The 12,316-nt window shown below is 44.8% G+C and overlaps 1 protein-coding gene and 1 non-coding gene across 2 annotated transcripts; one reads left to right on the forward strand and one right to left on the reverse strand.

The window, feature by feature from the left end:
- Positions 1-5,966: 5,966 nt before the first annotated feature.
- kbtbd7 (kelch repeat and BTB (POZ) domain containing 7) lies at positions 5,967-8,480 on the reverse strand. The gene has a single exon (XM_018743228.2). The coding sequence runs from the start codon at positions 8,052-8,054 to the stop codon at positions 6,189-6,191; it is 1,866 nt and encodes a 621-aa protein (XP_018598744.1). The 5' UTR covers positions 8,055-8,480; the 3' UTR covers positions 5,967-6,188.
- Positions 8,481-11,825: 3,345 nt separating this feature from the next.
- trnae-uuc (transfer RNA glutamic acid (anticodon UUC)) lies at positions 11,826-11,897 on the forward strand. Its single transcript has one exon. It is a non-coding gene; the product is annotated as a tRNA-Glu (tRNA).
- The last annotated feature ends 419 nt before the right edge of the window (positions 11,898-12,316 follow it).

Genomic DNA, 12,316 nt, shown 5'->3' on the forward strand with positions numbered 1-12,316 from the left:
AGACAACACAATGGGAAAACTCCTGGCCATAGGAGATCAAGACCCTGTTGGCAAAGGTGGTTGGGGTTGCCAAGATGGAGGAACTCCTAAATGAGTGTGGGTTGGTGAGGGACGCAACCAGTCAAAGGGCAATGGTGTGGAATTCAACCCACACCATCCAAAGTTGCAAAAGGCCCTGCGAGCTGAGTACCCTGCCTGGCTTGACCCCAGAATGCTGAAAGGTGAACCACTTGGGGATACTGAAAACTACATCCATTGTCAGCTAATGGAATGGAAGAAGACCCAGAGGGCAACCCACTGATGACCACGCTGTTTTGGTCATCAGTGATGGAGTCACTACCTACACCTGTGAAAGGCACCCTGGAAGATGTGATGGGTCTCACTTCCAGAAGTTGCAGAATTCTCTGTGCCCATGTGGTGGAAAGAACAGAAACTGAGGGAGCAGGAGGTGCAGAGGAAGGTGGCACAGCTACAGTTGGGAGAACTGTCAAACAAAAACGAGAAGGTGCAAGCTCCGCTGATGGGAGAAGGAGGGGCATAAGTGCCCACGGCATCTGCAGCCCCAGTGACATCAAGGCCAAGCACCAACCCCAGCTCCTGTGATAACTGTATGCACCTCAAGCACAGAGACCACCTCAACCTTGACAGAGAGGGCTACAGAGACCTCTGGAGTGTGTTTATATTTACATTTATTCATTTAGCAGATACTTTTCTCCAAAGCAACATACATCTCAGCAAAAATACATTTTGTGCATTACATTAGGAGGAGACATGTGACTCAAATAAACCTAGTTTGTTAGTTAGTTACTTTCCACTTGATGCACTGATGTTCATCGCTCAAGTAAGTGCATAAAACACAGGACAGATGAATCCTGATAACTGATCAGCTGCCAATGATAACAGAAGCTGATGAAGAACCAATGCTGCAGGTTCGAGTAGGAGGTAAGGTAACACGTATGTTGGTGGACATTGGAGCAACTTACATATGTTTAAGTCCAAATTACACCTCACATCTGATCCATTCTCATGCAGGAAAAGTTGCAGTGGTAGAAGGAAGCAGCCCATAGCGTATTACAGCACTAAGCTTGAAAACATCACACAAGGATGGCCACCCTCTTACCAGTGCCTGGCCGCTGGTTATTAAGCATGTGAAAAAGCATCCTCCATAAACATGGGTTATCCTGTACAAATATTTACTCACCATGAGATTGTAGAACTGTTGGAGCAGGGAAAGTTTGTGTTAACATCTGTAAGGTGTCTCCAATACTCCTGACATAACAATTAAGAGACGCATCAGTGTGAACCCAGCAAATCTTGTTCCTTTCTAGTTTGAAGGAAAGCCTCACAAATGTGTGGCAGAGGCCTTGACTTAATATGAAACTGAGACCTGATTTGCTTTCCACTCCTCTAATTAATGCTGAGGTGACCTATTTCGTGGATGGTTTATGTTATAAGGATCACCTGGGCAATCACGCCGGGTACGCAGTGGTTAGGCAAACAGCAGACTCACAGTTTATCGTCGCGGTAACAGGAAGTTGTCCACAGCCCTGCTTGGCTCAATTGGCCAAACTTAAGGCACTGACAGACGTGCAAGTTGGCAGCAGGGAAGGCTGCCAATGTGTACACTGATTTAGCTTATGCCCACGGGGTGTATCATTTGTTCGATGCAGTATGGAAACAACGAGGTTTTAAGAAAACAGATGGTTCCCCGATACAGCATCTACCGCAAATAATCGCTCTTACCGAAGCCATGATGATGCCAAGACAACTAGCTATTGTTAAGTGTCAGGCCCATAGGAAAGGAAACAACTTTATCAAAAGCAACAATGCTGCTGATGAATCAGCTAAGACATCTCCAATTGCAACATTCCTGTTCTACCTCCTACGGTTGCAGTATAGCCTGCCTCCGCACTTGAGAATATAGCCAGAATACAAGACAAAGGAGGCCCATACGAGCACTCTACCTGGGTACAGAAATGGGCAACTGAAGATGCTGCTGGTCTGTGGCGCTCCCACACTGATGACCTTGTGGCCCCAGTGTCTCTGTTGTCCATTCTAATTACAGATGCTCATGGTCTTGACCATTGCGCAAGGGGGGAGGTAATACATAAAATCAAAAAACAAGGTTACCGTTTCCCATACCTGCAAGCTATGGTAGATGATGCATTAGCAAAATGCAAAATTTGTGCACAGAATAATGTAAGGAAGGGAATTACTATGCACATAGAACACATCCCAGTACTGGAAGGACCTTTTAAACATCTGGTGATAGATTATGTGGACATGATCTGCAAGGAAAAAGATACATGTTGGTGGTAGTGGATAGGTTTAGTAGGTGGGTGGAAGCAGTACCATCCAAAGATCGAGAGGCAGAAACAGTGATTACGTTTCTCAGAAAGGAAGTTATACCGTGTTTTGGTATACCCTCAGAAATTAGTTTGGATAATGGATCCACATTTATACAGAAGACTGTGAAAGGTGTGATTCAGCAACTGAGAATTAAGCAGAGGTTGGGGTGTGTATATCACACGCAGTCACAAGGAATGGTGGAGAGAGTAAATGGAACTCAAAGCTAAGCTGAATAAAATCTGTGCAAGTGCTAAACTGAACTGGGTGGAGGCACTACCCTTGGCTTTGATGTCTTATCGTATGCAAACTAACAAACACGCTCCTAACCCCACATGAAATGCTTACAGGTCGACCCATGCTTGTGCCTTCTTTGCGAGGACCCTGTAAGGACCCATCTTTGGAGCAACTGCAAATGGAACTCAAAGAATATATGAGACAACTAACTGCTGTACGTAAGACTCTTTACTTACAGGAGAAAAGGAAGGAGCCAGAGGAGCCTCCGGAAGTGAGCAACCCGATCATCCCAGGGGACCAGGTGTACCTGAGGATTTTTCGGAGGAAGTGGAACGCGCCCAGATGAAAGGGTCCCTACAAGGTGGTCTGGGCAATGCCGACAGCAGTCCAGGTGGAAGGGAGCAAGACATGGTATCATCTGAACCATTGCACCAGAGTTCCAAGCAAAGCAACACCAGCGGTCCAGGATAAGGCGCGTCCAAAGACAGACGACAAAACGGGACCCAGGGGGGCAATGGAAACCGACACGGCACCAGACGCACCCCACGTTAATAGACCCAAAGTGTAAGCTAAAGCTAGAGGGCAATAGACATAAACGAAGTACGGGAATTAATGCTACTGTGATACTGTCGACTACACAAGCATCTCAGAAGTCTATAACGAAACGTAGAGGGGTTCAGCCCAATAGCAAGCAGCCTAACAGAGCACAAGTGGTCGAAAATGTGGTCGAAAGCTATGGACAATGAATGGTACAAGTGGGCATATTATACAGTATCAAAATCAGAACAGGGGGATTATCTGATATGTGCACCGTCACCATTAAAAACAGAAACGGTAGTCCCTAGCCCATATGACTATAACCATTGCGCAGACTTTAATAGCGAATATTGCCACCTTAGCAGTTCAGTTAGACCGTACTGTCCCGCTGAATGTTTGGCATTTCTGCCTTTTTGGTGGCTTTGAATTAGGGTTAGGGACACCAGTGTAAGCAAGTTGATGAAAGGGTGGATGAAGAGAAGAGAGAAATACCAAAGTATGCAATTAATAAAAGGCATGAATTTGAATGTTTTAAAAGAAGTGGAAATGGCACTAGGGTAGGAAGGTTTTCAGGAAAATGCAAAGTGACCTGGGACTTAAGCAGGTGGGACGTAGTGCCTGAACAGAGTGTGGCTACCCCTCCGTGTGCCAACGGTACCGCTCTGGTTCGAGGTTCAGGAAACTTGTTTTATCAAAGCAATGCGCTGTCCGACTCAGCGCTTGATGGTGCCACGTATCCTCCCTTATGAGGATCAGTCCATGGCCATAGCAGATCATTTTTGGTTATCTGGTGAGGGTCAAATTAGGGCAATGTTACCAAGAAAGTGGAGTGGGTTGTGTGCCCGGGTAATGCTTGCTCAAGAAGTCATAATCATGAAATGGGAGATATTTTACTGGGAAATGACAATTCAGGAGTCTGCGAGGACCAAAGGAAAAAGAGTTAAGAGGTTATAGTTAAGCTTATACCTCTGACACCGTTTATATTGATGCGATTGGGCAACCTAGATGTATACCCATGAATACAAGGCGAGGAATGAGATAGCAGCAGGATTTGAATCATTGCTTCTCTGGATTTCCCCCAACAAAAACGCTGAGTGGATTAACTACATTTATTACAATCAACAAAGATTCATAAACTACACAGATGATGCGCTTAGTGCTACAAGTACCATGACTTGGCAGAACCACCTAGTTCTAAACTGGCTCCTGGCTGAAAAAGGAGTGTGCAAAATGTTTGGTGATCAATGCTGTACGTTCATACCTAACAACATTGCACCTAAAGGATCCTTTACTGAGGCCATGACAAAACTAAAGAACTTGAGGCAGGAAGTTAAAGCTAATGCAGGGAGTCAAGGGCTGATCATGCAGGAATAATAGTTGGTGTGGTCATAGTAAAATTGGGACTGTTTCTGTGTTGTGTTCTTCCTTCGCTGAAATTAGTATTTTCTTCTATGATCTCAAAACAATTGCCATCGATGTCTGTTGCACATGCGAATGGACTTGTGCTTGCTCAGTTGGGAGTTACGGAAGTGGACTGCTTGGAAAAGTTCCTGCCGGACAGTGACCTCCGTGACTCTGACACTACAGAAGGCAATGAATAAAAACCAAAGATAGCGGCTGAAGAAGTTGCCATTCCAAAGCCACTGAATTCCTGTTTTCCTTCACAAGCTTATTGGACGTTTCTTGAATATTATCTACCTCTTGATCTATTTTAACAAAGATGATGGATGGGAATCTTTCTGTGGCTAAACAACGTTGTGTTATGGAAGTATTGTTATGCATTTTGTACTCTTGCATGCCTGGTATCTATGCAACCATGTATTCTTACTATTTTATATTGTGGTATATACTCTCTATATATATTTTTACTGATATATTATCCATATATCTTTTCTGATATAGCATAAAGTAGCTAGGGTGCCAGATTCTGGTGTCGAAAGACAATGTTGCTCGGAGGAGGGCACACTGCGAAGTTTCCCTTTAAAAGTCTTGGGGTTTTTAGCCTACTCTAGATGATGGCTGTTTACATGTATGCGAATATGTAGATATGGTTTTGTATGGACAATATGTAAATTGAAGGGTGTATGTGTACTTCTACCTTATGAGACGGGAGGCTGGCAGTAACCCACATTGACCAATCTTACTGAGGTTTCCAGATTGATGTAAATGCCCAGGACCGATCTGTGTGCTAGAGGCGATTAAGCTGAAAACAGAAGGGCATGCCATAAGTTGCTGGGGATCCGCCCTCTGGACAGTAGATGATTGGAACTTAGTAAGTCCCAAAGGGGGGAAAATATATGGTAAAAGTTAAGTGTAATTTGTGTATGTGACCTTGAAACTGACCCAGACAAGAGCAAATATAGCTCAGGTATGTGCACAGGGTGAGGGTAATTTCAATCAGTGACAATAAACAAAATCCTTTGAAGGCAATTATGCCTGGAAACATAATAGTGGAGTACCATGAACAGTATGTAAGGAAGTAGAACCCCAAAGTAAAGGATCTGCACCACCAGTAAGAATTAGGTAGACCACAGTAGATGCCACCGTGACTGAAGGACCATCATCCAAAACAGCTGGGAAAATAATAGTGGCGCAGATCCAAGGGGGATCTGAATTACATGAAAAAAAGGGAGTGTCCGGTTAATCTGAAATTGTATAAAAGGTACTGTTTGAGAGTTGCTCTGCAGACCCCCTCAGCTAAAGCCTACTTAAATTTACAAGGAACCCAAAGAGTATGGTGTGCCTCCTCTGGAAACTACGACACTGACACAATTCCCAGAAAAATGTGATTATATAACAGTCATCAGCCAATATCTAATGGGCAAGACAACAGGACAACAGGCACCTTAATCTTTAAATCTCATGTTTTTGTTATAGCATTTGTCAGTGTACTTAAAGCAAAAAAACAAACACAAAACAATATATTAAATAATGTAGATAACAGAAATGTAGCCCCTTAAAATGTGTTCACCAATCTTGGCAATAAAATACTGCAACAAAGTTATCCAAGCAATAAAAACAGGCAGCAGTCTGACTCTCAAAGGGTCCTTTAGCCACAAGGACCACATCTACCAATTTTCGTCCGAAAACGAACTGGAACTCCCCGAGTCCGAGTCCACATCGGTGAGTCCGTCGAAGTCCCAGTCGGCGCTCGAGCCGCTGTCGTCCTCCTCCTCCGCGCTCGCGTTCATACCGGAGCCAAGGCATGCAGGGTACATGCGGGCAGATACGCAGGTGGACCCGAACGAGGACACCAACCTGCTAGGCCAGATCACCCAGCAGTCGCGAAGGGGGTCGTACTCGTGGACGACGAGTCTGTGTTTGCTGTGGTGAGCCACAGCCACGGTAAGGAGCAGCAGCCTCTTGCTGTGCTGCACCAGGTGGTACTGCAGCGCGTTGCTGTCGATGGGAATGTCCTCGATCCGCCTCCACTCCCCACGGTCGGGGCTGTACGCCTTCGTCACCGGGATGTCGAAGAGGCAGAAGATCTGGTCCTGAAAGACACAAGCCCTGTGGAGCTTGTTGGACGAAAGGGAGGCGCTGTGGATCCACTGATTCCTCTTTGGGTCATAGCAGAGTATCCGTCTCTTGTTGACCACATACAGGCGGTCATTCACACTCAACGTCTGCATCTTGCCCAGGGAGTGTGGAAGGGGGGCAACCAGCGTCCACTGGTTTCTCTGAACGCTGTAACACTCCACATCCTTGAGCCTGGCATCCGTGACGGGGTCGCGCCCACCCAGCACGTATAGATGGCCGCCGAGGTAGCACATGTCCGAGTGCACCCTCCCCAGAAGCCTCTCTGCCAGTTCCTGCCAGCGGTTCAACACAGGATCGTACAACCAGAAATGCTTCGAAATATTTGACAAGAGATACATGTCGTTGTCAGGGGAGACGCAGACGGAGAACGTTTCCGTAACGGACCTTTTCGTGCCCAGGATGCTCAAGTTCATTACAGGGGACGCCATGGAGCAGACTTCCTCGTTGCTGGGGTCATAGCAGACAAAAGGCTCATTGGGTCGTCCGAAGAAAACAATCATCTCTTTTGCATTTTTTCCAATCCTGTGCGTTGGCCCCGTGGCACCCGACTCCACCCCATTCGAGAGCCGGCTCAAAACCCCATCCAAGAACTCCTCCAGGTGCTTCCTGGCGCGTGACCTGGCTTTCATCTCCTCCAGGTAAAACCGGTCTTTCTCGGTGAAAAGGTGCCACCTGACACACTTTAGGATCTCCCCGGCATCCTCCGCTCGAGCCGTTGCGTTGTCCTCGACCCACTGCAGCGCGGCCAAACACGGCGTCCTCTCGGAATCCACGTCTAACGAGTCCATGGACAAGATCTCCTTCATGTGGTCCAGCTCGAGTTCAGAGAGCTCCCTGTTTCTGCTGCACAGCTGCAGGAAGTTCCTGGCAATGAAGGCCTGGGCCTTACTTTTCAGCTCGCGGTTATCAAAGGCTTCCGCGAACTTGAGGATTCCTGCGCAGTTGGACAAGTCCAGCCTGCGGCTCATGAAGCCGGCGCACGCGCCTCTGATGTAATCCAGCTGCAGCATGTTGGCCGCCGCGTACAGCCTCTGCACGTTGGCCTCCGTGATGCACACCTTGCCCGTGTAGCAGTAGTCGATGATGAGCGACATGGAGTGCGCGTCCACGTCGCGTATCGTCACCGCCTCCTGCGCGCTCTCGTGCAGCCCCCCCGCGAACATGCCGCGGAAGTAGGGGCTCGCGGCTGCCAGGACGCTGCGGTTGCATAGGAAGCGCCTCTGCTGCTGCGCCAGGTCCACGTCCAACTCGGCGGTCACGTGGTCCACCTCGATGGCCACGTCCGCGAGCAGCCGCGAGTCGTAGAACGTCTTCAGCTGCCGAAGCAGGGCGTGCGCGTGCCCGACGTCCTCCGCCTCCTCGGGACCGCTGAAGAAACTTACATCTGAAGCCATTTTTTTTTTTTTTCCGCTCCTTTTAAATCCAGGCAGCGTTACACTGGAAAAGTTGTGTATGTGGCTTGTAAATGATGTTTTTTCTCTTCAAAAAAGTCACTCGAATTATTTTCTGTGAAACATTTATCCGGTTTAACGCGAAGGATATAACCGAGCGGCTCGATGTTGGCTAGCGCCAGTGTAAAAATGTTACTACAAGGATATTTCACGGCTGCGTACATGTACTACTGTAGGATACGCGTATATAAATGACAGTGGAAAAAATCTAAAATATATATATTTGTGCTAATGTTTTTAAAAAGACATTTACGTTATTATGGAAATATTACTGAAATAAGACGACGTTTATATACTCCCATCATCACCCAAACGGCAGGGATTAAACACAAGCGGAGCGGAAAGTGCCCCGTTCCTCACAGGGGACGCGCGTTCTATCAAACCTGCTAGTCACGGCAGAACCGCCCACAGGTGGAAGCTGATTGGTCAGCGTTGTCACGTGTCCCGAGTAAGTTAGGATGACTGGTGCCGCAGGCTGTTGCTTTTGTTGAACTAGACAATGCAGATTGATTTAAGGCATCAGCGCAGCCTTCTACACGCTCCATAAACACTAAATAGGCTCCTGTTCCTCTCTGTGTTTTTAAACTGGCGGAAATATTACTGCATCTTATTTTCATGCATACTGGAAATGTATGATTTTAAAATATCCAGAACACATTCTGTAAATACCACTGTACTGAATACCATGGAACTGCTGACAAATACAAATTGAATATTAAATAAACCACACACTTGATATTTTATTATACTGGATAATGTTTGAGTAGTAATAAAAACACACTGGAATAACTATGTTTTATTTGGGGTTTTTTTTTAAGTATAAATAGCAAGGGATAGAAAGTTGAGACAGACTTTCTAAAGGATTAAAAGCAAATAGAAAAGATTTTTTTTTATTTTGTTCTGACCTTAATACATTAAATCCTGAGGTAAACGAATTACCCGTGATTTCTAACTAAAATCCTTATACTCTGACAAAAATTAATCCTTGGGAATTTTTTCAAGGTTTTATTTGTGTAACACAGGATGGACAAAGCATAGCAGTGTAAATTTAATTTGATTCAGTTTCAGCTCAATGCAACATAATCACTGTGTTTATTCTTACAACTGGTGACGATGGTATGATTAAAGCTTAATGCACATGAACTAGTAAAATGTTTCACATCCATTTGTTTCTACATTTATTTTTCCCCTCCCAGATATCTGAAAATACTGACCCCGAAAAATAAAGGTTCAAGAATATTGTTTTATTTATATTAAAATTTCAAAAGATTGAACATGAGACCATGTAGCATTCAAATTGGAAACTAGTGGCTGGGTTGAGGAGAGTAAATCAGCGTTTGGTACTGATAGAGCTGCAGGGTGAGCTGATTCTTGGTTTATTTCAGCAGCCCTGGATCTTTTTACTGAAGTAAAAGTAAAATCAAGAGCAAATTCCAATGCTTCTTAAAATGTGCATGGTTGTGGTTCTCCGGATCTGTAGTTGCCAGCCCCCCGCCCAATCCCTCACCAACTCTAAGTGTATCTTCGATTAAGTTCATTAATCCTGCGCAGGCCCTCGCGGTTCTCTATGGTCCTGTGTACGGTGATGAGGAACGGGAAGGCAGAGGGCAGCTCCACCCTGGTGCTCAGCTTCTGGTGACCCCAGTGCAGGCAACGCAGGCGCTCGGCCAGGTCCCTCCGTCCCGCACGCTCCAGGCCGTCCTGCAGCAGCTTGGTCTTGTTCAGCTTGTCCCACGTCCTCTCATACCTGCTCAAAGGTCCAGTGTTGGTTTAATAAAGAAACACAGACCCTTTGCCCTGCTGTCCATCAAAAACCTTGTCTTGATTTATTTTCAATTACATAGTAAGATGCTAGGATATAAAGCATTTATAATTATATATATATATATATATATTTAAAGTATAATAATGCTTTATTTTTTAAGAATTAATAGTGGAAGCATTATTGCTATGACAAGATATAGTTCAATACATAACTGGACACATAGTCAAAGCCCTTCTGTGACGTTTCATCATGACGGTGGTCTTGAGATCAACATTATATTGTCCTTAATTTTTACAGGTCTAAACCATATTTTGAGATGTGCGTATGTCACAAGAAGTGTTAGTAATACATAATATAGAAGTATTGTAGTTTCTGTCAATGTGAAAACCAAAATAAGTCAGTGTGGGCAGCACATGATGTAGCGGTACAAGCTGCAGCCTTGCAATCTGAAGGTTAATGGTTTTAATTACATTTCAGCAGTAATACCCTTGATCAAGGTACTTACCCTGAACTTAATACAGTAAAAATTAACCAGTTGGCTCAGTAACATTAAGTAGCTTGGTGTACAGCCCTCACATTGTAAGTTGCCTGAATAAAGAGTAAATAAATGAATAAACACTGACTTAAAGGAAGCTATTGAACTGATGTTACAGGTCAGGGGTTGGATCACTCACCAGCGCTCCAGCATGCTCCTGGCCTGGCCTTTCTTGTCCGTCGCCGTGGTGTGGAAGTGCCTGATTTCAGCCCGGGTGAAGCCCAGTTCATACGCAAGAACTGGCCACTCAAATCCCAGGTGCGTGGAGAGGTCCTGGATAGATTTAAGGTTTATCACAGCATCCTGTTAAACAAATAAAGAGTATGGCCTGTGTGAGGAACACCAAAGAGCCTTTCTCTTCTTCAGCACTGCAGATGTGTACAAATATTGATCAGAGTTACAGCCCACCTCTTGAGCTCTGCTTGGCATTTTGATAAGCTCTCCTTAAATTATCTTCCTCTTAAGGTGGTTGGGCTGAAAAAGAAAATGTTATAGTTTTTAAATAAAATTCATGTTAATACAGATGCTTCGTGGCGACTAAGATGCGCTCACCAGTTCACACTGCTGCCGTGTCCAGGAGTGGAAACACTGATTGTTGCCATAGAGATTCAGCAACAAAATATTGCTCAGGTTAACAAGTAAGAAAACCAGGATGCATCAGTGCACCTGGTCACACCTGAGCACCTTCTGCACCTGGGTGACACTCTGGTAACATGTGTCTACAGTGAACCACACGCTATAGTTTAGTTAAACATATTTAAAAAAATCAAAATGCTTTATGCATATTAATTATGTTCTCTCTGCACCTCGTATAATATTTTTCAACTCCAGAGTCCTGTCAAACCTGCATCTTTGTGTAAAAAATTCCTTTGACCAATTAGATTTTTTTCCCCATGCCGCACAGCGCCCTCTGCAGGCAGTCATTAGCACAACGTTTTCTGATCTGTGACGCGACGCACCGGTGCCTGGAAGTATTTGTTCAAGCGAAAGAGTAAAGTTCACCAGTGCAAACATTGTAGAGTTTAACAGTGCATGGGGATCGTAAATTAATAAACCCAATATTTGTTTCCCAAAGCTCTTCTCGTGTATTTTCCTCTTGTTCACTTAATACAAACACGTTCGAGCTCCTGCCAGTACTGAGTTTCCAGCCACAGGATTTTCCCGCTTATAACTTAAGTCAGGTTTAGTGTTACATGTTTTTTAAAACGCAGTTTTCTATTATATGCTGTATTTCTTACATACTTATTTTCTTTAACTTGCTATATAAATGGTCTGCGATAAAATAACATGACAAAAGCATTCTTCTCGGATCAGTACGATACAACTGCAGCTAATGTTTTTGACGGGGAAGCAGCGCGGGCTGTGATTGGTCGCCGTGGTCCTCACGTAATGGCGCGCGCGCATCTTTCTTCAGTCCCATATGGTCTAGCGGTTAGGATTCCTGGTTTTCACCCAGGCGGCCCGGGTTCGACTCCCGGTATGGGAAGAGCTGATTTTAATTTAAAGCCCCCAGAGATTGTACCACAAAACGACCTAATATCGGGTGTAAACTAACCTGCGCAGTTTCGAATACACATGTGACATCATGTTAGACCCCACAACATGTGTGTTTTGAGTGTGAATGTACTTAAAGTCATGTTTTGCTATCCCTATAATACATGATTAAACAGCTTTTTTTAATGGCCTGAAACATCATTTTTCTGGAGGGTTTTCTTAAAACAGACATGATTGTTCTCTGTTCACATCGTGGTTCATCAGAAACAGTGTTTCGCTCCTATGTATGCCCTACACATAGTGTGGGAATGACAATAAAGTTGACTTTTGCTTTCACTTTTAAGACCCCTGATATAAATGTATGATGGTCACAAAATGTTTATTTTTCTAGATACATTTCTTTTCAAAAAT

This window comes from Scleropages formosus, chromosome 12 (assembly GCF_900964775.1).
Source record: "Scleropages formosus chromosome 12, fSclFor1.1, whole genome shotgun sequence".
Classification (NCBI taxonomy): domain Eukaryota; kingdom Metazoa; phylum Chordata; class Actinopteri; order Osteoglossiformes; family Osteoglossidae; genus Scleropages; species Scleropages formosus.

What these genes read in the sequence shown, in the direction of transcription:
- kbtbd7 (XM_018743228.2), bottom strand. Translation starts at nt 8,054, where the DNA reads ATGGCTTCAGATGTAAGTTTCTTCAGCGGTCCCGAGGAGGCGGAGGAC.